This window comes from Sorex fumeus, unplaced genomic scaffold, assembly GCF_029834395.1.
Source record: "Sorex fumeus unplaced genomic scaffold, SorFum_2.1 ptg000072l, whole genome shotgun sequence".
Taxonomy (NCBI): Eukaryota; Metazoa; Chordata; class Mammalia; order Eulipotyphla; family Soricidae; genus Sorex; species Sorex fumeus.
The window spans coordinates 54041835-54069213 of record NW_026606129.1 but is presented as its reverse complement, the minus strand read 5'-3'; the positions used below and the strand labels follow the sequence as shown (position 1 = coordinate 54069213).

At 52.8% G+C, this 27379-nt stretch overlaps 1 protein-coding gene across 2 annotated transcripts; it reads left to right on the top strand.

Annotated features, from left to right (window-relative positions):
• The first annotated feature begins 232 nt into the window (after positions 1-232).
• Positions 233-26814, top strand: CHDH (choline dehydrogenase). 2 transcript variants are annotated; one of them, XM_056129087.1, is made up of 8 exons: positions 233-320; positions 18395-19154; positions 20119-20270; positions 21699-21828; positions 22623-22757; positions 24231-24373; positions 24605-24707; positions 25431-26814. In XM_056129087.1, exons 2-8 carry the CDS (start codon positions 18449-18451, stop codon positions 25847-25849), a joined length of 1788 nt encoding a protein of 595 aa, XP_055985062.1. In that variant the 5' UTR covers positions 233-320; positions 18395-18448; the 3' UTR covers positions 25850-26814. The 2 variants fall into 2 exon arrangements, with proteins under 2 accessions (XP_055985062.1, XP_055985061.1); XM_056129086.1 differs by lacking the exon at positions 233-320 and adding an exon at positions 1543-1728.
• Positions 26815-27379: the final 565 nt, after the last annotated feature.

Genomic DNA, 27379 nt, shown 5'->3' with positions numbered 1-27379 from the left:
GGTACCCTAGACGTGCACCGAGGAGGCTGTGGAACTCTCCGGGGCAGAGCAGGGTCCGCGCGCGCCAGACCCCCAACCCAGCATCCACAGGGGCACAGAGGTCCGGGTGCGCGCGCGCGGGACCCGGGTGCTCGCGGTGACCCTGCTGGGCTCTGGTCCCCGCGCCCTCCGCCCGCGGAACCCACGTGCGCGCGCGGTGCGCCGGCGCCGCCGGTTAAAGTGTGACGGGGCAGGGAGGGGGGTGGCCGGGCCGCAGCTCCGCCCGCGCGCCCCGCTCCGCCTGGGTCTGCGCGCTCCGCACACGGGCCGAGCTGTCCGGGGTGAGTGAGGGGGGCCGTGGGGGGCGCTCCGATCCGCAAGCTGTCGGCCGCATTCCCAGCGCTCCGGGGCTTGAGTTTGGGGGGGCGTCGGCAGGACTTAGACGGGACACCGAGATGGGGGCCTCCACTTTCCGCAACCGCCGGGTGGAAAGCGGGCAGCAGATGTTCCCCCTTCCCCCTTCTCCCCTCCCCCACCCCACCCCACCCCACCCCCAACCCTGGGACCCTCTTAGCGGAGAGTTGCTTCTCGGGCGGGAGCTGCGTCCGTGTGCCGCGCGGCCCGAGCCCCTCCCCGCACTCTTCTGGTCACAGTGTTTCCTCCGAGAGGCTGGCACTGCCCCCGGGGCTCCCCGAGGCGGAAGCGAAGCTGCCGCGCCCGCGGGTGGGAGATTGGGCGCTCAGGTCAGGTCTCTCGGTGCCGCAACTGCCCTGGAACCCGCGAGTCAAGTCCTGCGCGCGCCCTCGGAGCCGGGGGTCCGGAGGAGGGGGGTCTTCACTTAAGAAGCCCTCGCTAGCCATTCGCAGTGCCCAGACCCGCCTTCCAGACACAGTGGACTGGGGGGGAGGACCGGCTAGGTTGACTGAGTGGGTTCCTGGGTGCGGAAGGTGGCCGCTTCTGCCCCTCCGTTTGCAAAGGACAGAGGTGGGGCGAGCCACTTGCCGCGTAACTGCGCTCCAGCTAGTGTTCTGCTGCGTGTGTGTGTGTGTGTGTGTGTGTGTGTGTGTGTGTGTGTGTGTGTGTGTGTGCGGGCGCGCGCGCGCCAGGCCCCACTCGCCTTCCTCCGTCCGACGTGGACCTCGAGGAGTGGGCCTCAACCCCATCAGTGGTCAGGTTGCAGGTGCCCTTTCCAAAGAATAGGGCTGGTTGCGGGGAAACCAGGAGGGGAACGGCTCTGATGAGGGTAGTTTAGTGCCTCACCTAGCCTGGGCAGCTTTTCAGTTCCCCTGATATCTTGGAGCCCAGGGACGGATTCCTGAGTTAGCTTCCGGTTCTAATTGCCGCCCCCCCTTTCTTCTCAGCAAGACTAAAAGGGGGCGGTGCCCATTCTGGCGGGCAAAGGTGTCTCCTTGCACCCAGGTGCTGACAGATAGCTGCTCTTGAGTGAAGATGCACGCAGGGAGAGGATGTTCAAGGGCACGGCCCGCCCTGCAGCAGAAGTGCACATGCAGCAAGCCTTGCCTGGCAGCTGGAGAGCATGAACTTTGTCTCATCGTCCTGGGCTGCCGGGTGGGTGGTGGCCAGTTTTCTGCTTCAGTAAAGGAATAGGGCCAGTCTCTGGTTCACCGCGAGGAGACAGCTGCTCACTGAAAGGCGTCTTCTCGTCCTTGCCCGATTAGGTGAGACCTTGCGTGGTCCTGGGCTGAGCCCCCTGCCCTCCCAGCTGTGGCCAAGCAGGGCCCTGAGCGGGTGAGGGGACAGCTCGGGAGGTAGAACTGGACCAGGAGACAGGAGTGATGCCTTGGATATTTCCAGAGGGGTTGTTGTAGGGGGTGGGGGATTGGGCTGAGGAGGTGAGGACAAGGAGGAGGTAGCCACCCCCTCCCTGCTGCACACCCCCCCCCCCATGCAGATGGGTAGGGCACCTTCCTTGAGCAGGGGGTTGCAGTTAGAGTGCCTTGGCAAGAGGGGGTGGCTTTGGTTTCAGGAGAATCAGGAAGTTTTTAGTTTTTTTTTTTGTCCAGGGGAGGAAGCAGAGAGGAAGAGGGGTAGGTCTTAGTGCAGGAGAAGGAGAGGCAAAGCAAGGGGGTCTGTAGGGGAGAGGGAGCTGGAGGAAAGGAGACAGCAGCAGATGTTGAATGGGATATTGAATGGGATATTGAAGTGTGTGTTTTCAGAAAGTCCGGCGGTGCTCTATCTTTCCCGCTGTCCGCGTTCGGTAGTCTCGAGCCCTTTCCCCCACCCCAGGGAGGTCGATGGCGATGGGCAGGTGAAGCAATGAAGGAGGGCCAGGCTGGTCGGTATCAATTGTAGTTTATTCCAATCTCCACTCTCACCTCTGACTCTGCCCTCTGGAGCCTGAGCTCCCGAGCCCGAGCCCGCGCCTCAGCCTGAGCCTCAGTCTCTGCTCTCAAGCCCCCAAGCCCCCTTCAAGCTTACCTTCTTAGTTTATATAGCAATCACGGAGGGTGGTGACACAAAGGTGGGTTGGACATTAACAAATCAGCAAAGAGAGGTAAGACCACTCCTGGAGGAGATTAACTCAAGGATTAAATCTCATCTAAAGAGATTTATTCCAGATTACTAGGAGATCTGATCGAGGGTGGGATCCCAACAAGGGTGTATTCTTTTCTCAGCTAGTAATCTACTTAAATAGTTGTAGTAAGTCTACTTCTAATATTTCTAGCAATGTCATTCTGTATGAGCACAGTAAGAGATAAATTTACAGTTTGGTTCTTCCTGAGGACATCTCACTATACATTCTGCTATATATATATATGTGTGTGTGTGTGTGTGTATATATATATATATATATATAATATATATATATATAAAGGCCCTCCCGTTGATCGTCGATTTGCTCGAGCGGGCCCAGTAACGTCTCCATTGGAGACTTTGTTGTTACTGTGTTTGGCATATCGAATACTCTCGGTAGCTTGCCGGGCTCTCCGAGAGGGGCGGAGGAATCGAACTCGGGTCGGCCATGTTGGCCGCTTGTAAGGCGAACGCCCTACCCGCTGTGCTATATATATATATATATACAGTCCTTAGGTCAGGTTAGTCTTCCTAGTCCCAGCAGGGTCCTAGTCTTGTCGTTACTTACTTTTGGATCATGACAGCATTTGTCTATGATCATGCCCTCAACTTATAGTTGAGTATCGTGGCGCTTTGGCCTGGCCCATTTCGATGCCAGGGTAGCTCACAGCTTGACCTGGGTCCATTCAGTCCCTTGTCCGGACCCTGCTTTTGGGGTGCTAGGAACTAAGGGCAACTGAGTCAAGAAAGTCAATATTTACCCAGGAGTAAATATTATTCGGAGTCAACCAACTCCCAAGTTACAAAGCATAATATTAACTGTCTTCCTGTGTCCATACAGAAAGGACATTGCTTTAAGGTAAACTATGCAAAGGACATAACTTACAGTACAAGTTCAGTGTCCCTAGAATGATCTGATCTTACAAGCTAACAGAATCTGATTAGGGAGAAAAGGTGATTAACTGGCTGGGGAGGAGAGCACAGAGAAGAGTTTACAGATAAACAGAGGAATGGGAGTGACTCGGGAGCACTGTGATGGGTATAACCCGATAAACCTGAGCTCCCTGTGGCAGTGTTATTCTACAGGTCCCCATCTCCATTGCCCTGAGTGCACAGTCCAAGCAGGGGGGATAGCACAGAGATGGTACTGCTTGGCTGAAGCTCTCTGGGACATTGGGGATGGCAGTGATGCCCACAAGTGGCTCAGAATCAAGAATGCTGCAGATTTCTTAACCCACCGGGGTTTCTCGATGGAGGCTAGGGGGAAGGAGATGGTACTACGGGTCCCTGTTTATGGCTGGCTGACTGGAAGGAGCACCTGAGTTAGGATGCCTCCTTGCAGGTGAGCAGCAGCAGGGAGCCCTCCACTCACCCCCTCTCTGCCCTCTGGCAAGTCACTGCTCTCATCCGACCCTCAGTTTCCTGTTCCGTCAAATAGGGTAGCTAAGGCAGGCTGGTGATGGTGGCAGAGGAGAGGGTTCAAATATGCGAGGACAGCAAACTTTGAGATGCCCTCACCCTGGGCACAGATTTGCCCATTCATTTCTGAAAGAGCTGCTGGGCAGCCTGGTTATATAACTGGGTGTGTCAAAGGAACGTTAACTGCCTGAATGAATGCATGAATGAATGCTCCCTCCAAAGCCAGCAGCAAGCCTGCCCATCCAGGGGAGTGGATCTGGGTGTCCCCTCTTCTTTCCAGGAGGAAAGTCAGGTCTGGAAATGTCCAGTACCCATGGACCCTGAACCAGGCTCTCCCTCTCCTCACTCCCACCAGACAGGGTTTTGATCACCCGGCCGGAACCACTCACCTGCCAGCAGCTTGAGGCCTCTTGGGGCCTCATTTTTCTGAAATCATCAGACTTGGCAGCTCTGTTCAGGAGATTTTGCAGAGGTAGGACAAAAGTGTAGGGAGGATTCAAAGGTGCGGTATAAATTTCGGGGCAGGGAAGGCAGGACAATAAAACCCCAACTATATCTTTCTGCTCCAAATAAGGAAACTCCTTTGGACCTGAGTGCGTGGTGACATCACAGGTTCTATCACTGTTATCAGCCAGACCTTTGTTTCGCTGCTGATCCATCCCCGAGAGGACAAGGCCACCAGGGTTGTTGACATGTCCTGGGCCCAACCTCCACCCACACAGGTGGAATTTTCCATTTGGTTCCTTTTGCAAATATTAATCAAAGCTCCAGTCAGTTGACAGTGGACTCATTGTCTCATGAAGAGCTGGCTGTTTCTGGCCACCTCCCAGAACCAGCAGCCTGCCCACACAGGCAGAGGGGCCTGAGGGGGAACACCCCTGCCCTCGGGGCACCCCTGACCCGTGTTCTGCTCTGGCAGATTGAGTTTTGCAGAGCCCCTGCTGGTGTCTGCTCTAAGCCAGGAGTCCTGTAACCACGCTCTGGGCTTGCCCCTTGCAGTTTCAGTACACACAAATGGAACACTTCTTTCTCTATGGAGGAGGGGCTGACCAGGAAAGGCCACGGATGGGGGTCACAGTGTTAACTTTGCTCCAACCAGACCTCGGGTGAAACCCTAAATCCAACCTGTGTGGCCTTGCGTAGGTTTCCACATTATCACACCCGGGTTTCAAAGAAGGTCTGGAACACAGAGGAGGCAGATGCTGTGGCCTCTCCGAGCCCCATCTGTAGAGCAGGTGAGGGGTTGGCTTCCTTAGATTGAAGGGGGGGGGGGGTCTGCAGACCACAGGGGGTGGTGCAGTGCACTTTGCTGGCACAGCTAGCTGGGATGACTCATTTCCCTCCACTCACCCGTGCTGTTCTTCTCACTCCTACAGTGTTCAGGGATCATGCTAGTTGGTGGGGCCAGAGATCACACGTGGTTTGTGGGTCAGTGCTGAGAATTAAATGTTTGGCCTTTCTTGAACCAGTGATCTGTGTTTTGATCAATGATGTTCTAATCTGTTATTATTGGCCAGAGTTGCAGCTTTACTCTGCATTTTATGGAGGAAGAGGAGGGCTGGGGGGGGGGGGGCGGGAAGCTGTGCAGTGGGGAGTGGAGCTTCCAGGGAAGAGCCCGGCCATGCCAGGAAGACAGGCAGGCCACCACCAGCTTCCTTGGAAGAACGTTTTGCCCTTTTCTCCTCTTACCTGCCTAACTACCCTATGAAATAGGCGCTTCTGTGCCCATCTGATAAATGAGGGAACTGAGACTCAGAGTTGTTAAATCATCAATTCAAGGACTACCAGCAGCTTTCACTATTTTTTTTCAAAAGCAGTGGATCTTGAATGTGGAAACTCAGTGAAGAGGACCAAGTACAGTGAGTTCATGGTCTATGTTCAAATGTGTGGGTGTTCTGATTCCATGAGGACCCCAGTCCTGTTTCAGGGGTGCAGGGGCCAGGTGATGGCTGATGTCTTTGGGTCTCTGACTTATCTCTGAGCTTTAAGTTCACTGATAGTCTTTTTACAGCTGCCATAGAGAGACAGTGGAAGTTTGATTTTTATTTTTTTATAGGGGCCACACCTAGTAGTGCAAGCTGGAAGATCAGGACCATTCCTAGGAGTGCTGGATGTACCAGGGCCACACCTGGTGCTTCTCAGGGGCCACCTGGGCTATACCTGACAGTGCTTGGTAGGGAAGCCATGTGGTACAGGACTCCGTAACTGCGAGGCATTGCTTCCACACCTGAGCTCTCTCCTAGCTGCTGCAATGCAAGTGTTTAAAGCCACAGTTCTTACTGTCTTAGGACTCTGCATTAGAGTGAAGGGTTTAGCAGTAGCTTCACAAGATAGTTAGGAGGCTGTTTTCTGTCTTCACGAAAAAGAGCCTAACTATTCACCACCATGCTGGTAGCTTCTAAAGCTACAGTAAATAAACAACTCATGAGCACTGTTTGGTAGACCTGAGAATGCCAGGTTGGGAGTGCTGTGGAAACAGGCAGGAACCCAGGAGTATAAGTGGAGGGTCTGGATCAGATGGGGGTCGGCTAAGGGCAGTAACAGTATATACAAACCCGCACCTGTCAACCAATAGATAGTGGAGGGCTGGGGGGAGGGGAGGGAAGGTACATAGGGACAGAGGTAGAGGGTCATGGGAACTCAAAGGTGGTGGGTGTGGTAACTTTGTAGATTAATAATATAGACTTAAACACATTCAGCCTATTACCTAAACTATAGTTACAAAATAGTAAGGCTATTACCTCAACTATAGTTACAAAACATTAAAAAAAAAAAAGCTAAAAAAGCACGCTGCCTGCCAGAGGTGGGCTGTGACACAGTCAGGCCGTGGTGGCTGAAGGCCCTGTGGCAGCCCAAGCAAGTGAATGTGGCTGAATGAAGCTTGGAGCTGGTGCCTTGACTATGGTGGGAAGTGAAGTTCTGTCCTGGGGTCTCTGACAGGACCCCAGCAGGAGGACTTGGGTCTCCCCTACCCAGAGAAGTATCCCTCAGATGCCTTGTGGTGAAGGGTCTGTCACTGGTTTTTACAATTTCCATCTCCCCTGGGCCGTTGGGAGAAGATGATGCAAATGATGCTCCCTGAGCAGTCGTTATCTTCTTCCACAGACGGGAGGTCACAGAGTCAGGCACCGCCGCCACACACTTATCTCCCCCAGACCATCACAGGCAGCGTGGCCCAGACGCTGGGAGTCCCCACATAACTGCACACCAGTCGGGTACTTTTTAATCAAGATTTGAAAAATAGGTACAAGTGTGCTTGATGGAAGAAGTCAGCAATAGCCCTGGCAGAAGACCCCTCAGCTTAGACCTGCTTCTGCCCTGGGGGACATGTGTTGTGGGGTGGGGGGTGGCAGTTCTGTGGCCTTACTTTCTTCCCCTTGCTCTACACCGTAACCACTTTTTGTCATCATGGACAGTCACTTTTTGTCACTGAGAGAGATGGGTGAACCGTGCCCACAACCCCCAACCATAGCAGCATCTCGGAAGTGGTCCTGTTTTGTGTCCCCAGCCCCCTCTGCCTGGGCTTCTCTATTTGTTCATTTTGTGGTGCTGTGGGGTGGGACCTGGAACTTCTCTCATGCAAAGCATGTACTCGACGGCTGAGCCACATTCCTGGCCTCTCTTGGGGTTATTTTAAAGCACACCCAAATGTCTTGTTTTCTTTCTGTCATTTTAATAGCATAACCGCAGGACTATGATGACAGCTGATGGTGATTTTTGTTTTGTTTGGTTTGTGGGGAAACACCCAGCACTGCTCAGGGGCTCTTCCCATTTCAGTGGGCCATATGGTGCTGAATGTTAAGCCTGGGGTTTCCACATGCAGAGTGTGTAGTCCAGCCCTTTGAGCCCTCTCCCTGGCCCCAACAGTGATATCGTGACATTCTCAAATGTCCAGTCAGTGTTCAGATTCTCAGGACCAAAACAGGATCCACACATAACCAACCTCCTCCATCACTGATGGATTTCCCTCCCCCTCTCTCCAGCTTGTCACTGGATCTGTTGAGGAAGTGGCTGGAGTTCCCTTATGTGGGCTCTGCGGCTGGTGCCAGGGTGCCCATCACAGGTCCGGCCAGCCTCTGGCTTCTGTTCAAACTCATGGGTGTGCTAACAAATGCCAGCAGATTCTCCTGCCTGTTGGCTGGGCTGGTCCACAGGTTGGGCTGTGTTCTCCCGAAGAAGAGGGCTGCGCTCTTCATTCTCTGGCAATGAAGTTGCTTTGGTGAGGCACTTCACAGATTCTGGGCTTCCCTTCATTCTCTTCATCCCTGTGACACTGTGGAATCTGATTCAGGTCAGGGGATGGACAAAAGTGGGTACTTTTAGGGCCAAAGAGTGAGCTCCACAGTCTCTGAGCAATCTTTGCACAGAGGGAAAACATCTCCAGGACCCTCTAGCATGGAAGTGAGCACATTTCGGCAACACAGGCCCCATAGCCAGGTCCCTCTGCCTTCTGACACACCCACTCTACAGAATAGGTTCACAGGCTCGCCTGCAACCCCCCGCCCTCACATGTTTTCCCACCTTGCACCCTGCTTTTGGTGCAGCCCACCTAGAAGGGGAGGTGGTGACCGGGCGGGGGCCTATACGACAGAACACAGGGTCCTGGGGAACCCCCGGAGGGAAAGATGAGTCGACTCGTTTCTGAGGAGGGCAGACCTCAGAGGTGCCCACGGAGGTCAGCACCCACACACTGTCAACAGGAAACCCGGAGCTGGGGGCAGATGCCTGGCCTTTGGTGTGGTTTCAGATTTGGGGGCTCTACTGTGGAGTTTTTCTGTCAGTTGGAAGGAGGTCTTGACCTGTGCCTGCCCTGGCCCGTAACATCCTCCTTAGCCACTGTACCCAAGGTTTGACTGTTGTCTTAGCAACAAATGATCAGCTCGTTCAGGAGAAAGGGATGTCTGAGTTATTTGTTTATCGAATATCCCTGTGGGAGTTGGATTTCCTAGGAAGAGAAACTTCAGAAAGCAGTGCATTTTTTTAAAGGGGTGAAAAAAAGGGTACCACGTCCTCCACGTAGTACAGTGTACCACCAGTTGTTAAAATATTGGGATTGGGGTTGTGCCAGACCCAGATGTGCTCAGTGATTACTACTGAAATGGTGGGTAAATATTTCATACTGGCCACAATTGTTTTGCAAATTGACTTCACAAAAAAAATGATCATACTTGTGCAATTGGTCACAAGCTCCAAATTACATGGAAATCAGTTTTGTCACACAAGAAATTCGATCACAAATTATGACCAATTTTTCTATCTTGGCCTTGCAGCGCTTGGGGGGCCTGAGTTAGGAAGGGCCTCACTCCTGCTAGCCTGATTGTGCTGGCCTAAAGTTTTGTTCTTGGGCTTGGTGGTGCTTGGATCTGGTGGTACTTGGTGTTGGTGCTGGTGGTGGCGGTGGGGGTGGGGCGCCGAGGGGCAGAGGATCACGCAGTCTGGGATATTGAACTAGGGGTATGTTTCCTGCACTTTTGAACTATATCCCTGACTCTAAATTTGACATTTTATTATTTTTTCTTTATTTTTGTGGGCGGGGTGGGGGGAGGCATATCCGGTGCTACTCATGGATTACTACTGGCTCTGAACTCAAGAATCATTCCTGGGAGACTCAGAAGACCATATGGGATGCTGGGGATCAAATCCAGGTTGGCCATGTGCAAGGCAAGTGCCCTACCCACTTACTATCACTCTGGCCTGACAACATTTTCAATGCTAGAATTTTAAAGGAAGGATTGTTTGTGGCAACAAAGGACTGTGGTGCTATACGGCCCTCTAGTGCCCCCCCCCGCAGTTCAGTGTGGTGGCCCCTTAGTTCTTTCTCCCACTGTGTGTCACCTCTCCACCATGCTCATCTCTGGCCATCGGGGGGGTCAGCCTGCTGCTCCAGACCTGCATTCGCACACACAGAGGTGCCTCAGTGCCTGGCGGCCAGCTCAGGGCAGATGAAAGGTTTAGCTCGGTGACCCTACACTCCACGCAGTGTAGCTGGAGAGCCTTGTCCCTTGCCTATGGGACAGAGCAAGTAGACACCTCTTCTGTACAGAGCCCAGGGTTAGACAGACAGACAAACCCTTCGTCGGGCACGGCCAAGTCTGGTCTCAGGAGAGCGGGTGGGTCAGGAATATATACTCCCAGAGGCGAACTGCTCCCCCCGCCCCCGTCACTTCAACCTGTGCTAGGATCCTCCTGTCTGTCCCCTCTGTCCCCTCATGCCCCCTCTCCCACCCCTCGCCACACCTGCTGCCCTCACCCAGCTCAGCAGTGCTTTGGGTGCCCCCCCATTCCCTATTCCCCAGTAACCTGAGCACGGAAAATGCCGCTTCCCTGACTTGTTGCTCAGTCTGTCCACCTACGGGTTGGGGAGCCCGAGAAGGCCCTGCACTCAGGATTGGGGAGTCCCTGCTCCCAGAAATTCCATCTGTAACTCCATTTCCCGCTCCCTGTTGCAAGCCCCGTAGGTCCTGCACCTTCCAGGATTGTGGTGCCGACAGCCAGGACCTGAGGGAGACCCCCAAAGCCCAAGAACTGCCTTCTGAGGGGCTGGGGAGGCAGCCCTGGTGGGGGTCTTAGCAGCGGGAAATATTGCTCTGAGGTGGGAGCCCCCTTTGGGTCAGGGTTTCCCAGGGGAAAGGAGGAGTGCTTCCTGCTCTGTTAGAGCTGGAGAGTGGGGGGCCAGGAAGAAGAAGCGAAAGTAGGCAGGGCCCGGGGCTCCCTGTTCTGTCTTTCAGCAAATCCTGGGCACTGGGGGTTCATGGTGGGGCAGAGACACTTGGGGGAGTTTCCTTGCACCCGTTTCCATGCCCTGGTCAGTCCTCTCCTCCTTTGGCTCTCCTCTGAGGCCCAGGAGTGTTTCTCCGTTGAGGCCAGACCCAGCATTTGGAGAATAGCCAAAGCATCCCTTCTTGGAAGGTGTGGTGGGCTCTGTGGGGGAGGCAGAGCTATGATAGAAATGGGACCCTGAGATGACTGGGTCAAGAAGAGTGAGTAAGACCCCCAGGAGAAGGGGTCTGGTCCCTTCTTCCCACAAGGGGCTGTGCCCCCTGGGTGAAGTGCCTCTGTTGTCTTCATACCTTGCCTGTTTGAATAATCACTGGTTATTCAGACATTCAGGGAAACTCAGTAACAGGGGTCTGTCACCTCCATGAAGAATCAAGGGTTAAAGAATTAAAACAAAATTGGCAGGTACAAGTGATAGCCCCTGAGTTCACCTCCTGACTCAGAAAAAACTTCTCCTGAATGTTTTGTGGGGGTGGAGGGACTCCCAAGTGGTGCTCAGGGGGCAGTCAGGGCTCCACCAGTGTTTCTTAGCCAGCTGGGGTAGTGGTCCAATGCAAGGGTCCGAGGATGTGGAGCTGCGCGGTCCTGCAGTGCTGGCCATGACCAGCAGTGCTCAGGGGCTTCCGGATCTGCACTGCACAGTGATGGTGGAGCCTGTGGTGCCAGGGACAAAACCCAGGTGGAGCATGTGACTGGCATCTGCTCTTTCCCAGCTCCTCTCCTGGGTTTCTTATGTTTGTCTGATGCACAGGCTTGAACTGTATCGCACCATTTATTTAAAGACAATCCTTTCTTCGTTGGTTGTGACACCCTTTGTCAGAAGTCAGTCGAGCATTTCTGCACAGTGTTATTTCTGGGCTCTCTGGTCTGTTCCATTGGTCTACATGTTTTACCTTCTGTCACCCCCACAGTTTTGATAACTGCAGTTTTGTAATGAGTTTTGAAATCAAGAAGTCTGGATCCTCTGATGTTGTTCGTTTCAAGATTGTCGGGTTACTTGGGGCCACTTGAGAGCCCATATGAATTTTAGGATCGGCTTCTATACTTGTGCAAAAAAACACCTTTGGGATTTTGGTAAGGAATCCATATGTGTTTTAACTTCTCCCAGGAGTATTTATTAATTTTTGAGTGTCAAGTCTGACAACTCCTTGTTTAAATTTATTCTCAATATTTTAAATTTTTGATGCTAGAATTTCTTCCTTTTCTTCACAGATTGTTTTTGCATAGCAATGCGAATGATTTTTGTTTGTTGATTTTGTAGATTGGTTTAATTCACTTTTAGTGCTGTGTGTATAGTTAATCTTTAGGATTTTTCTAATGATGTCATCTTCAAACATTAATTTTCTTTTTTTTTTAATGTTGATTCCTGTTATTTCCTTTTGTTGGCTAATTGTTCTGGCTGAAACTTCCAGAATAATGTTGAATAGAGGTGGGCATTCTTGTTCCTGATCTTTGGGGTAATTTCAGTCTTTCCCCATTGAGTGTGTTAGTTGAGGGTCCTTATATACAGCATTTAATTGTATTGAGGAAGTTACCTTTATACTTCTAATTTACTGAGTTTTTTTTTAATCATGAAAGGATGTTTAATTTTGTCAGGTCATTTTCCTGAGATCAGTGGAGATGATTATAAGGTTTTATTTTATTAATGTATATTATATGCATTCTGGCATATCGAATGCCAGACACAGTAACAACAAAGTCTCCAATGGAGACGTTACTGGGCCCGCTCGAGCAAAACGATGATCAACGGGAGGGCCTTTACCTTTTACCTTTTTTTATATGCATTGAATTTTGCATGTTGAGGGCCACTATTTGAGCCAGAAAGGTCTTATGGACCTGCAGTTTGGTCTCTGCTTATGGCACAATATACTTGGCTCTAGCAGCTAAGGGGCTTTAGTGGTTCTGCAGTGACAAGCAACAGTAGGTGAATGAAGTAGGCAGAAACCACAAAAGGATCAAGATCTGGTATGTGAACTGTTCTTTCAGACATGGAAGAAAGTCCAACTTGTTCATGTTTTAGAATCATTTTTAATATGTTGTATTTTGTTGAATTTGTTGTTTTTTGGGTGTTTGTTTCATTTTATTTTTGCATCAGTATTCCTAAGAAATATTGGTTTGTTGTTTCTTGCACTTGTCTCTGGGTGTTTTTTTTTTCTTTTTGGGTCACACCCGGTGCTGCTCAGGTGTTACTCCCGGCTCTGCACCCAGGAATTACTCCTCGCAGTGCTCTGAGGACCATATGGGATGCTGGGAATCAAGCCCGGGTCGGCTGCGTGCAAGGCAAACTCCCTACCCACTGTGCTATCACTCCAGCCCCTGGGTGGTTTGTTTTTGAGTAAATACTGGCCTCATAAAAAGAGGTCAGAAATTTCCCTTTCCACTTTAATTGAGAAGTACTGATATTGATTCAGTTTCTTTACACGTTTAGAGAATTCTTAAGAATTCTCAAGAACAATTGCATCTTGTTCAGGATTTTTGTTGGGTGGATTGGTTTTTTTTTTTTTTTGGCCGGGGGTCCATCAGCAGTGCTCAGTGGCTATTCTTTATTCTGTGTGTGGCAGTGACCCCTGGCAATGCTGTACTGTTTCTCCCAGCCCCCTTTCCTGATAGTCTTATGAAACTATCTTGTATTTGCCACACACCTCCCCAACTCAAAATTTATTGAATATTGATACTGACGACCTCACACATTTACTAAGAGTCTATGAAAAGGTTGACTATTAACACGATGTGCTTTTCTGGGGAGAAAAGGGCAGGCATGCAAACAGTTCCAGAACAGCTTGAATGTAAAGAAGCGCTAGGAGTTCCAGTTGTGATGGTTGGGGGTGGGGAGTGGTGGCGCTAAGGTGAAGATTCCTATTGTGGGTTGGAGTTAACTGATTTGAACTTTCTCACTGCCAGTAAGGACAGAAATGCCAGATTTCTAATTGACTTGTCTGAAACAAGAATGCGGTATGGAAATGAAAGCTGCTAAATATCAAAACTGGCCTCCGGGCTGGAGCGATAGTACAGCAGGTAGGGGGTTTGCCTTGCATGCAGCTGACCCAGGTTTGATCCTCAGCATCCCATATGTCCTCCAAGCACCACTAGGAGTAATTCCTGAGTGTAGAGTTAGGAGTATCTCCTGAGTATCACCATGTGTGACCCAAAAAGCTGGACAAAAAATACAGGTCTCAAGCATGTTATTAATTTCGTATGTTAAAATCCTGTTCTTTATTTCTAGTATGTAAAACCACAACTGGCTTTTATTTTTGGGGACCGGGGGAGTCCATTCCCAGTAGTGCTCGGGCTTACTCCTGGCTGTTTAGCTGCATATAGGAAAAGTGAAAAGTGTTCTACCCACTGTACTATCATTCTGACCCATACAGAGTGAAATTTTTGGGGTGGGAGGTGGGAGGTTTGGGCCACACCTGACACCGCTTACTCCTGGTGCTCTTGCACATACATAGCACCTGGATTCTCTAGTTGACTTTGTAGTCTATGACCTTGATAAATTCACTTACCAATTCCAATAGATTTATTTTATTCACATCAACCTACCCATTGCCCCCTTCCCTCCTGCCCGCCGCCCCTCGTATTTTTTTATTCTGTTTTGTTTTCTGGTCCCCTCTGCTTGGCTAACTGTGCCCATGGTTCGTGCAAGGGTTTGAATATGTGATGCTGCTCAGGCCTGTGATGCTTTGGGGACCCCTAGGGCTGCCCGTGGTGCTGGGGATTTAACTGGGGTCAGATGCAAGCAGGGCAAGCCTTAACCCCTGAACTATCTGTCCAAACCCACTTCTTTCATTGTTGTGATGGCAGGAGGTCACTCATGCTTGGTTGCAGTGTGCTGAAGATGGCAGACTTTGCTGTGGTCCCTGAAATTACCAAGGGCCAAGCTGCCAGGTGGCATTGGATATATGTGGGGCAGTGCTGTGCACGTGACTCCTGCTTTCACATGTACCAGCAAGACACTGCTCTAACTACTCTACCACTGAGCAATCCCTGAGTCCTGACATTTGTTTTTCAACCACCATATTTGTTAGAGAAGACACTAAGAAATAAATATATCATAAATATGTTTATCGCTTTCATTTTTCATTTCTTTGCATGGGTTGAAGTTTCTCTCTGGCTTCCTGATCCTTTTGCCTGGAGCTGCCTTTAACAGGCAGATGCTCTCATATTTTGTTTCCCTGAAGATGTCTTTATTTTTTGTTAGCGTTTTTGAAAGACATATTCACTGTGTTCAGAGATTTCTAGACTTAGTACTTGTTTGTCAAACCCTGAAGACTTAAAGTTGTACTCCATCATCTTCTGGGTTGTTTTCTGATGGGATACTTGCCATCGCCTCTGTATTCATTCCTCTGCATATGTCCATTTTCAGTGCTCAGTGTCAGGGATTGAATGCAGGGCCATGCAATGCAGGGCCATGCATGCGTGGGGCCCTGAGGCCCAGGCTCTACCATTTAAAGCACATCCCCAGCGCTATTTCTGGCACCTGAAGTGACTATCTTCATTTTATGTGTCTTGGAATCTCAGAAATTGGACTCTGATATACCTGTGTTTTTTGTCTTTATCCTGTGCTAACTTAGGAAAAGTCTCACTTCAGATATGTTCCTTCCCCTACTCTCTGTTCTCTTCTTTTACCTCTTCTTCTTGTCCCCTTTCTTCCAGGATTCCCATCATCATTACATGGTTTGATTCTGTGTGATACCTTCAGAGTCATTCTTTCTCCCTCTTTCACTCTTCTTGTATTTCCATTTGGACAATTTCTACTAAGAGTCTATTCAGTTTCAGGTGAATATTCAGCTAATATTCTCTGCTATATCCAGGAAAGTTATTTTCATACAACAACGTATGCTTATCTTTTTTGGTTGGTTCTAAGGATGCCACATCTGATGATGCTCAGAGTCACTCCTGGAAGTGCCAGGCGGACCAGAGGGTGTTTGCAATTAAACCAGGGCATCCCTGCATGCTAAGCAGATACTCAAGCTCTTTGAACCATCTCCTCAGCCCTGTTGATCTTTTGGTTGTTAAATGACCTGTTCAATATGTTAGCCACCATTATTTTTCTAGGTTTTTTTTTTTTTTTTGCTTTTTGGGTCACACCCGGCAATGTTCAGGGGTTACTCCTGGCTCATGCACTCAGGAATTGCTCCTGGTGGTGCTCAGGGGACCATATGGGATGCTGGGAATCGAACCTGTGTCGGCCATGTTGGCTGCATGCAAGGCAAATGCCCTACCCGCTGTGCTATCACTCCAGCCCCTATTTGTCTAGTTTTAAAAAATTGAGATAACTTTTGTTTGCGAAGATGTACACTGTTTCCACGCCATACTGACCACCAGAGATCACAGTCAATTCTGTTATGAGAGTACCAGACTTGATCTTATTGGGCTTTGTCTATTTTCATTTTTCTACATACCACACCACATGTGAGTGAGATCTGATGCTTGTCATTCTCCTTCTGGCTTCATTCACTTAGCAATAATCTCTCCAGTGCCACCCATATTGTAGCAAATGGCAAGATTTTATCTTTTCTAATAGTTAAATAATACACCATTGTGTAGATATACCACAATTTCTTTATCCACTCATCTATTCTTGGGTTGTTTCCAAACGTATATCTCTATGATACGTGGGTTCTTCAGTTATTCATGTGTGTGTTGGCCATCTCTACGTGTTTTCTGAAGAAGCACCTGGCTGTTTGATCCTTTTTTTTTCTTTTTGGGCCACACCCGGTGATGCTCAGGGCTGACTCCTGGCTCATGCACTCAGGAATTACTCCTGGCGGTGTTCGGGGGACCATATGGGATGCTGGGAATCGAACCTGGGTCGGCCATGTTGGCTGTGTGCAAGGCAAACGCCCTACCCGCTGTGCTATCGCTCCAGCCCCTGTTTGATCCATTTTTTAAATGGCTTTGGATTTTGAGTTTTGTGAGTATATCTTTATACATCTCTTGGATGTTAGCACTTTATCAGATGGATAATATGAAACTTTTCTCTCACTAAATAGGGTATCTTTTATTATCCTACTTTTAATAATTCTGGGATGGAGCGATAGCACAGCGGGAAGGGCATTTGCCTTGCATGTGGCTGACCCAGGTTTGATTCCTCCGTCCCTCTCAGAGAGCCCGGCAGTCTACCAAGAGTATCCTGCCCGCATGGCAGAGACTGGCAAGATCCCCATAGCTTATTCGATATGCCAAAAACAGTAACAACAAGTTTCACAATAGAGATGTTACTGGTGCCTGCTCAAGCAAATCGATGAATAATGGGAGGACAGTGCTACAGTGCTACTTTTAATAATTCTAATTGTGTTTTTTTAACGTGATTAGGCTTTTCAGCTTGTTTTAAATCATTTATTTTTGCTTTTATTTTCCTTGCCAATGGAATCAAATTACCTGAGACACCACTGAAGTCAATGTGATGGAGTGTTTACTTATATATTCTTCTATGGATTTTATGGAGTTGGGTCTAACCCATTAATTAATACATTTTGAGTTAGCATTTGTGCATAATGTGGCAACAGCTGCCGAATTTCAGTTTTTTTCCCCCAATATGGTTATCCCATTTTCCTAACAGTCTTTATTGAAGAGACTTATCTCCCTCCTTTTTATGTGCTTGGTTGCTTTGCCATAAATTAACTGTCCATATATCTGAGGGCTTGTTTCTGGATTTTAAAAAGCTGTCAGCACTTCTGTGCTATGATCCCAGCATTCACAGACTAGAAGGTTGTAGTTCTCACCCCGGTTCCTGTGGGAAGCCCTCTCCAGAGCCTGGCCTGCAGATCAAGAACTCTGAACTCTTTACGTGTCCAGTCTCTGACTCCCACTGTCTGCAGTTCCTTTTTGCAGTCTGTCTCCCTGGCCCCAGAGCAGCCAGCCTGAGGGCAGATGTCCTGTTCCCTGTTGGAGATGAATCAGTGTTCATCAGCTGTAGGGCAGATGGGGAATAAGTGTGAGCTCGCAGTTTCCTCTCCCCTCTGACAGCCTTTATCTCTCCTGCTTTCCAGCACACCGACTCCTGCCCAGCCTCCTGGTCATGCACCAAGGCCTTTTTTTTTGGGTTTCCCTCCCAAGTTTTGGGGGGAATCTCTCCTGCTGCAGCCCCAGGTCAAGCAGGGCTAGCACTCTACTGGCTCCTCCTCCCTGTTACCCAGAGTGGGAGAGCAGACTGGGTCTGCAGCCTCCTTGTTGGCAGACTGTGCAGTGTGCAGGCCGTGTTCAGATGTTTTTCTTTATTTGGGGGACTTAGGGTGAGGGGTGGGCCACTGCGCTTACTCCTGGGTTTACTCCTGGGCTTACTCCTGCCTCTGTGCTCAGAGAGCACTCCTGTCAGTGCTTGGGGGAATCCTCTGTGGTGCCGGGATCGAGCTGGGGTTGGTTAGGGTCAGTGTGAGAGTATAGCAGGTAGGGCGTTGCTACGTGCTGGGGTTGGAACGTCTCTCTTCATCTCACCTCATCTCCTTATTCTATTTGCAGGCATCCCATGGGGTCCTCAGACCACCGCCAGGAATAATTCCTGAGCGCAGAGCCAGAGCAGAGCCAGGAGTAACCCCTGAGCACTGTTGGGTGTGCCCCTCGCTACCAAAACAAAACAAAGCAAAACAAAACAAAACAATAAAAACAGAATTGGGTTTGTCTGCATGCTCCCTGGCCTCCCTGGCCTTGAGTTACGGTTTGTAAAGCCCCTTTCCTGTTGCAGGGAAAATACCTCATCGCCTTCCTCGGGTGGACCTAGGAGGACGTGGCCAGAAGCATGTGGTGTATCCTGCGAAGCTGGCGGCAAGGAGGCCTGGGCGCGTGGGGAGTCGTGAGCCAGCAACAGTGGCTCCAGGGCACTCGCGCCCTGGCCAGCGGGGTCTCCCGGGGCAGAGACGAGTACAACTACGTGGTGGTGGGTGCGGGTTCTGCGGGATGTGTGCTGGCCAACCGGCTCACAGAGGACCCCGACAAGCGTGTGCTGCTGCTGGAGGCAGGGCCCAAGGACACGTACGCCGGGAGCAAGCGGCTCCTGTGGAAGATCCACATGCCCGCAGCCCTTGTGGCCAACCTGTGCGATGACAAGTACAACTGGTACTACCACACGGAGCCACAGGCTGGCATGGATGGCCGCGTGATGTACTGGCCACGGGGCCGGGTGTGGGGTGGCTCCTCGTCCCTCAATGCCATGGTGTACATCCGTGGGCACGCTGAGGACTATGAGCGCTGGCAGCGGGAGGGCGCCGACGGCTGGGACTATGGCCACTGCCTGCCCTACTTCCGGAAGGCACAGGCCCATGAGCTGGGTGCTGACACCTACCGCGGCGGCCACGGGCCCCTGCACGTGTCCCGGGGCCGGACCAACCACCCTCTGCATCAGGCCTTCCTGGAGGCAGCACAGCAGGCCGGCTACCCCTTCACCGAGGACATGAACGGCTTCCAGCAGGAAGGCTTTGGCTGGATGGACATGACTATCCACAAAGGTAGGGGACAGCGACTCATACCCTCAACTCCTGCCGCCTTCTTCCTTTGGGAGCCGTGTGCGTGCGTGCGTGCGTGCGTGCGTGTGTGTGTGTGTATCTAAATTAGGACTTCTCACATGCAAGGCATGTGTTTGCCCAGTGAGTCATGCATCCAGGAGGCCCTGGATTCTATCTATCCCAGTGACTGTATGAGCTCCACTTTCCCCAGAACAACCTGGGAGACCCCTATATTAATAAACAAACAAAACAAAAACACCCTATTCTGGGGCTCGAGCAATAGGATGGTGGGTAGCGTGCTTGTCTTGCATGTGGTCAACCTGGTTTGACCCCTGGCACCCCCTCCACCCCTGAGTGGAGCCCACCAGGAGTGAGCCTGCCTGAGTACTGCTGGGTAGTGAACAAAAAATAAATCCAGGGGGGAAAAAGAGCTCCCAGTAAAACCCGAACAAATCCCTATTCTTTATTCTAGCCCATCCCCTCTGTTCCCATCAAGGAAGTTGAAGGGATGTGACATGCTGTACCCACAAGAGCCACCGCATTGCACACCAAAGCCAGTGAGAAATGACTTAGCATCTCATGGCCTTTGCAAACCCCTGCCTGGTCCCCCTGTTGTGACTGGTGGAGAGTCTGCTGTCTTGACAAAGGGCTCAGGTCCTCCAGAGGCCTGCTGGTGGGGAAACTGAGGCACAGAGCAGCAACAGAGGGCAGGGCTTACAGCCACAGGAGAGCAGCTGGACCAGGGTTTCCACTGCTGTTCCCAGCAGGAGGGGTGTCCTGCAGACAGGGGCCCTCAGCTAAGGGAATTTCCACTAGGCAAAGTCTTTGGGACTCCCAGTTGCCTTAAGGGTGGAGCTTGCACTGTTTAGAGGAGGATGAGCGTGAATCTCCTCCAGCTTTCCCTGTCTTCTGCCTGCCTCAGAGACCAGAGACAAGATGGCGCCACATCTCCTTACTCTATTTGCAGGCAAACGGTGGAGCGCAGCCTGTGCATACCTGCACCCGGCTCTGAGCCGCTCCAACCTCAGGGCCGAGGCCAGGGCCTGGGTGAGAAGGGTGCTGTTCGAAGGCACCCGCGCCGTGGGCGTGGAGTATGTCCAAGATGGCCAGAGCCACAAGGTGAGCACCCCACAGGGGACAGAGGGCAGGAGGCGTGGCCTCACATACCAGCACACTGGGACAACCCCCAGATCGGTGGCAGGGTCTGACTGTCCCCAGGGCCACCCAGAAGGTGGCGACCTGTAGATGGTAAGGAAGACCACAGTCTAGACGCATGCACAGACCTCCCCCCGCCCCCCCCACCCGTTCCCTCTAGTGGAGGGCCTTCTCTCCCCGGCCGCAGAGCACCCCTAGAGTTGCCGTTCCACCACTTCTGAACTGGGGTTGCGTAGACTAGAGGCTTCACATGCCTCAGTGAAATGCTTCGCTATACAGGGCCCTGCACCACCTTTATTTATTTTTATTAATTTATTTATTTTTAAATTTTTATTAGTGAATCGCCGTGAGGTGCAGTTACAGACTTACAAACTTTTGTGCTTGCATTTTAGTCATACCCATCATTGTTACTGGTATTTGGCATATTTGGTACGCCACGGGGAGTTTGCCAGACTCTGCCCTGTGGGCAGGCTACATTCGATAGCCTGCAAGTTTGTCCAAAGTAGGAATGAGATAATAAGATGGCACAAAAAAGATGTCCTGATAAGATGTCACGCGGCCACAAATGCGGCCACGCGGTTCCGGGAGCTGGATTTTATAGTCTCTGAGTCTTGGCCGTTGATGGGATTATACGGGTCTCATTCTCCTAAAGAGCCTTGAATATAATCTCAGGGCTAGGATGAAAGAGACGTTACTGGGGCCTGCTCGAGGCAATCGACGAATAACAGGATGATGAAATGAAAAATGAATGAAATTTCAGTCATACAATGATCGAGTACCCATCCCTCCACCAGAGCCCATTTTCCACCACCAATGGTCCCAGCATCCCTCCCACCACCCCCATCCCATCTCCTCCACCCCACCCCCACCCTTTTGTTCTCTCTCTCCTTTTGGGTGTTGTGGTTTGCAGTAGAGGTATCAAGTGGCCATCTTGTTCGGCCTGTAGTCTAATTTCAGCCCGCATTTCCCATCCCGAGAGGGCCCTCCAGGCACCCTTTACTTGGTGTTCCCTTCTTTATCTGAACTGCCTTTCCCCCCAGCATGTGAGGCTGGCTTCCAAGCCGTGGAGCAATCCTCCTGGTACTCATCTCTACTACCCTTGGGTGTTAGTCTCCCATTCTGTTATTTTATATTCCACAAATAAGGCTGCACCACCTTAAAACTGCGGATCCCTGAATTTTGTCTCCCAGCCCCACCCCGGTGCCATTTTCCCTGGAGTCTCCAAGTCTGGCTGCATAGCAGGGAACATGTCAGGCACCCTCACGGCGAGATCTTCACGCACCATTTGGAGATGTCAGAGGAGGCACTTGCTGGGGAGTCTGGCTGTAGGAGAGGTGTGCAGGGCGGGGGCGGACAGGAAAGATCACCTGCACGGTCTCCTCCTGCTTCCAGGCTTACGCCAGCCAGGAGGTGATTCTGAGCGGTGGTGCCATCAACTCCCCGCAGCTGCTCATGCTCTCCGGCGTGGGCAACGCGGATGACCTCAAGAAGCTGGGCCTCCCTGTTGTGTGCCATCTCCCTGGTGAGCTTGCAGCCTGGCTCAGCTAAGCCCCGCAGCCGGCTCCAGTTGTCCTGACCTTCCTTGAGCCCCGAGTCCAGCTGCACCCCCTGGATGCTTCACTCCCTGGCTCATTGCATGGCTTTTCCCACCCGCCCTGGCCTGTCTCTCTGAGAGCATACCCATGGCCACATATCCCCACTCAGCAGCCGCTGGTCCTGCAGCAATGCTGTGGACGAGGGAGTCCAGGCCATCAGAGTTCCCCTCTCAGGACACCACTGCTGCCAGAGCCTGGCTGGCACATGGAAAATTCTCCCAGGTCCAAAATTTATTTGCTTAAGCACTTCCGATACCTTTCAGGACCTGGCCCTCCTTCTCACCCAAAGGCCTGGGCCCTTGGACCTGGGGGCGTCCTCTGAGGCACGTGATATGTGGGCTGGACCCCAAGCACAACCTCCCCTGGATGGTGGATATGGGGTGTCTGTGTCCCCATCCTGTCTGTGCTGAGGGCCTGGCTGTCGCCCAACCCACCAGCCCTCTTCAGCTCGGGCTCTAGGAGCCAGGTGTGCCATCTTGCCGGGTGAAGGGCACGCCTCTGGCTGGGTACAGGAAGTGCCCATGGATGGAGCCCGGTGTCTGTGTCCTCTGAGACTAGCTGTGAGTGGTGGCCCTGGGCAGACGGTTTTGAAGCCGAGGTCAGAGGAACAGGCCAACGCTGGTCTGAAGAAATTTGCACAACTGGGGGAAGGGGGATGTTGAGAGGGTCCCCAGGGCCCTCTAGTGTGGTGAGGCTTCTTAGCCACTCCCTGCCCTTTCAGGAGTTGGCCAGAACCTGCAGGACCACCTGGAGATCTATATCCAGCAGGCCTGCACCCAGCCCATCACCCTGCACTCGGCACAGAAGCCTCTGAACAAGGTTCGAATCGGGCTGGAATGGCTCTGGAAGTTCACAGGTGAGTGTGTTCATCCATGGTCTTGGCAAGAATGGGGCTGAGGGCCGCACTGCCACCTTCCTCAGGGGCCCAGCAGGACCCTGCTGTCAGTTAGTTCAAAGCTAAGCTCTGTGAGCCTCGGTCTTCTGCATCTGTAAAATGGGGACACTCAGTTTGTGCCTGCTGGGTGGGTGTGAGGACTAGACCCTTCCCTGGCATGGCACTCTCTAGGGCCTCGGGGCTGCTCCTGCTCACAGAGCCAGGACAGCCTGGTAACTGGCTCTCGTGTGGTGTCCAAGATGCTAGGAGAGGAGGCACAAAGGGGATCTATTCTTGGTGCTGGCTCAGCATCCCAGGCAGCATTCAGTACTCAGCAGGTGCTCAGAGCACTGTCTGAGCCTGGCAAAATGCTCTGACATCCTTTTAGCTCATGCAGTATCTGCCTTCCACAACTAGCTTGGGTGGGTCTAGATGGGGAGATGTGCCCGTGAGGCAGGGTCACCGGGGAGTGTTCACTCCAGTCGGGGCACGGAACCAAAAGCAAGTAAGTGTACAGTGAGGGGGAGACAGCTGCAGAGACGCTGAGAAGCGGGGGGATGGGTGCCGAGGCACGGGAGTGCTTGAATAATGTACTGGTGGGCTGGGGAGAGCTGCACGCAGAAGAGGAAGTTGAGGCAGAGGCAGAGGCGGGCAGGCTAGGGGGGGAGGGTAGAGCCGAACTAGGAATCCCTGCAGGGGTAACTTCAGAACTGATAGAAGATGGAGAAATAGCACAGCAGCTTAGGGCACTGGCCTTGCACACAACTGACCCAGGTTCTATCCCCGGCACCCCGTACTCCTGAACCCCACCAGGAGAGATCCCTGAGTGCAGAGCCAGGAGTAAGCTCTGAGCACTGCCATGTATGGGGCTCAGGAGGTAAAGCACATGCCTTGCCAGGTATGAGGTTCTGGGTTTTAATCCCTGCCAGCTCAGCACCACTGGGAGTATTTCTCCCCCCCCCCCCCCCCAGCCCCCACACCCCTGGCCCCAAATAATCTGGGCCTGCAGGGCAGTGGGCAGGGTCAGTGCTGAGAAGGAGGATTCTTCGAGGCGGATTTAGGGGTGAAAGGCCGTGGTGGCTCTTGTGGCCAGTGTGGGTGATGAGGTAGCAGGGTTGGGTTGACTGGAGCGCCGAGGGAGAGGAACAGTGTGGGTGGTGGGTGGCCCGCAAGCAGCCAGGGGCCTGTGTGAGGTCTGCAATGACGGTGCCACAGAGTCTCGTGAGTTGGCAGGGTGCAGTCAGGAGAGGGTGACTCTATGGCTTCTCTGCTTGAGGCCGCAGACAGTGCTGGGCAGCAGACCCATTCTCTGAGGGAAAGAGGCTAAAGGAGGGGGGTGGGGCGTGGGGCTTGGTCCAGGCTCTGAGGAGCTGCCCAGGACAAGGGGAGAACCAGGCGTGGACAGGCCGCCAGCCCTGACTTGCTCTCCTACCTCTGCGCTCATCCCATCCTTAGGGGACGGAGCCACGGCCCACCTGGAGACGGGTGGCTTCATCCGCAGCCAGCCCGGGGTCTCCCACCCGGACATCCAGTTCCATTTCCTGCCTTCGCAAGTGATTGACCATGGGCGGGCACCCACCCGAGAGGAGGCTTACCAGGTGAGCAGCGGGGCCTTGCCCTCCTGGCCAGCACCTCTGTCTGCAGGGGTACCCCCACCTGTCCCCCGGATTCTCCCCCGGGCAGACCCAGGAGCAGAGTGAAGCATGGAAAAGGGTGCCCGGCACCCAGCTCAGGGCAGGTGGCTTGGGGGGGGGGGGGCGGCAGGAAACTGGGGCCTTGCGAAGCGTCTGGGTGCTGGGGAGCTCACTGCTGCCTCTGGGGTCCTTTAGGTGCATGTGGGGACCATGCGGGGCACGAGTGTGGGCTGGCTCAAACTGAGAAGCACCAACCCCCAAGACCACCCTGTGATCCAGCCCAACTACTTGTCAACAGGTAATTCACCCCTTCCCCTTTACCCTCCCTCCTCCTCTTATTAGCCCCCCAATCCCGCTCCCCCAGGCCAGTTGGGGCCTTCACTGAATGCCTTCTCAAGCTCATATCTGCCCGCACATCTTACTCCTGGGCCACCTTTTCCAAGGTGCCATGAGCCACCCTATCCTGAACCATCAGCCCCGTCTCCCAGGAGGGGTGTGCTGGGGGGTGGGGCGCGAGGCCCTTCCTGCCATTGTGCTGAGCAGCTCCCAAGAGGAAGTCACGTTCCTGGGCTGGGCCGGCCTCTGTGCCGCAGCCAAGGCGAGGTCCTCAGCAGGCACGCTTGGCCCAGTACTGACTTCAGGGGTGCTAGGAGCCAGGCAGAGGCATGGTGCGTCTATACTTTCCTGGGGAGCAGCCCCATTGTGCTGGGGAGGGGTCTGGGGTACCAGGGATTGAACCCCAGGAGGCTCCTGCCTGCAAAGCCCTTTGAGCTCTTTCTCAGGCACCAGAGCATGCAAATTCTTACCCTCAGTTTACAGCTAGCCAGCCCACTCCCACCCACGCCACGGAGAGCTGGGTCTCACTGCTGCTTTGCAGTTACCCTGGTCCTCGGCTCTTGTTAGAGTCCTCTGGGGAGGGAGCAAGTGTCCCAGTGGCACAGAGCTCCCTGCCCGTTTCCCCAGAGCCACTTCCTGCTGAGACCCGTCCAGTTAAGGCTCCTTTGTTTCTGCTCCTCCACAGAAGCTGACATCAAGGACTTCCGTCAGTGCGTGAAGCTGACCCGAGAAATTTTTGCCCAGAAAGCCCTGGCACCGTTCCGGGGGCCAGAGCTCCAGCCTGGCAGCCACGTCCAGTCGGACAAAGAGATTGATGCCTTTGTGCGGGCAAAGGCAGATAGCGCCTACCACCCCTCGTGCACCTGCAAGATGGGCCAGCCCTCCGACCCCACCGCGGTGGTAGACCCGCAGACCAGAGTCCTCGGGGTAGAAAACCTCAGGGTGGTCGACGCGTCCATCATGCCAAGCGTGGTCAGCGGCAACCTGAACGCCCCCACCATCATGATTGCGGAGAAGGCTGCTGACATCATTAAGGGGCAGCCTGCCCTGTGGGACAAGGACGTCCCTGTCTACAAGCCGGGGACTCTGGCCACCCAGCGTTGACCATCTCAGTTCCTGAAGGCCCCTGGGAGCCCGGGCTGGCACGGCTCCCAGTGTGCTTGGCGGCCCCCATCTAGGACATTAAGACTCCATAGCGCTGGCCTGGGGGACTTGGTAGGAAACCAGACGGTCAGCTGGTCAGTGCATCAGTGTTCTGCCAGCCTCTCCCTGTAGGCCTGGGTAGAGGCAGGGGGGACTGGCACTCTGGCCTGGGTCTCCTCCCCCTGCCTCCTGGAGGGGACCACAGTGGGAGGAGAAGCTGACCGGGGGCATGGGCACTGACCATGGTCTTTTCCTGTATCCCGTGGTGTCCCCCACTCCAGGGTACAGCCTGGATGTGGGGAAGTGGCTCCCTGCCAGGTCTCCCTCAGAGCAGAGGGAGCTGTACCCGGGGTGCAAAGCCTTCCCGAGGCTGCAGCCCCCACACGAGGCTGTGACCCGGAGTTGAGGCCACACGTCGCACTGGCACTGGTGCTCAGAGAAATGCCCATGGCAGGAGGAACGGCTGATTCCTTCCGTCGTACTTCTGCCCTCACCAGAGGCAGGCAGGCACAGGGGCTATTCGGTCAAAGCACCCCCTTCCCCCCCCCCCCCTGCCCCACCCAAGCACTCCAGAGTTAATGAAACACTCTCCTGCCTGGGAAGCATCTCTGGACCTTCATCTTCACCTCCACAGTGCTCACAATGGAACATTTCCAGTGCTCGCCCCGTTCCCAGGGAACCCCGAGCCCCAGTGCCAATCCCACATACCAGTCTGTCACTCCAAACAGAAGCAGCCAGTCGGCGGGGCGCCTCCTCTCCGCCAAGGGAGACCCCGCGCAGCTGACAGGGGCTGGTTCATTCTTATTCTCTTGATGTCCACGGGAAGAGACCGGGACGGTGCCAAGTCCCAGGGAGAGGCACGGCTGCGCCAGTGCCTGCACACATGCAGCTGAGTGGAAGGGAAATAAACCGAGAAAGTAAAATAGAGTCGAATGGCTGGTTTTTATTGAGGGGCGAGGAACATTTAAGTAGCATTATTTATAACAGCGTTGTGATCCTTAAACTTCTTATGACTGATTAACAGAACCCAGTGACTGGAGTTTGCAGTGAGATACTTCATCTCCACTGTTCTAAAGGTAATGGGTGCGGGGTGGATTTGGGGTGGATTTCTCTGCAGCTGGCGGGGACCGAGAGAGCTGAAGGGTGAACATCTGTAGCACAGAGCCCCGAAGCAGCAGAGGAGGAGCAGGGGCACTTTAGGCATCCCCACCCTCTCCCGTGGATCATGGTGGCTTGGAGGCATCACTGCAGTCAGTTTCTGAGGCATCACTGCTTCCGTTTCTGAGCAAGACCTTCTAGAGAGGCATCGAGAAGGAAAAAGTCACTCCCTCCCCTGCCTTTAATATTCTTAGGGAGCTCTCATTTTTTTAAAATTTATTTTTGGATAGTGTTGGTGCTATCGCTCCAGTCCAAGTGAACATTAAACTAAGGTTTTTTTTTTGTTTTGTTTTTTGTTTTTCCTTTCTGGGTCACACCCGGCGAGGCTCAGAG

What these genes read in the sequence shown, in the direction of transcription:
- CHDH (XM_056129087.1), top strand. Translation starts at nt 18,449, where the DNA reads ATGTGGTGTATCCTGCGAAGCTGGCGGCAAGGAGGCCTGGGCGCGTGG. An exon ending in GGACATGACTATCCACAAAG is followed by an intron (nt 19,155 to 20,118) that starts GTAGGGGACAGC and finishes CTCTATTTGCAG; the next exon opens with GCAAACGGTGGAGCGCAGCC. An exon ending in CCCGAGAGGAGGCTTACCAG is followed by an intron (nt 24,374 to 24,604) that starts GTGAGCAGCGGG and finishes GGGGTCCTTTAG; the next exon opens with GTGCATGTGGGGACCATGCG.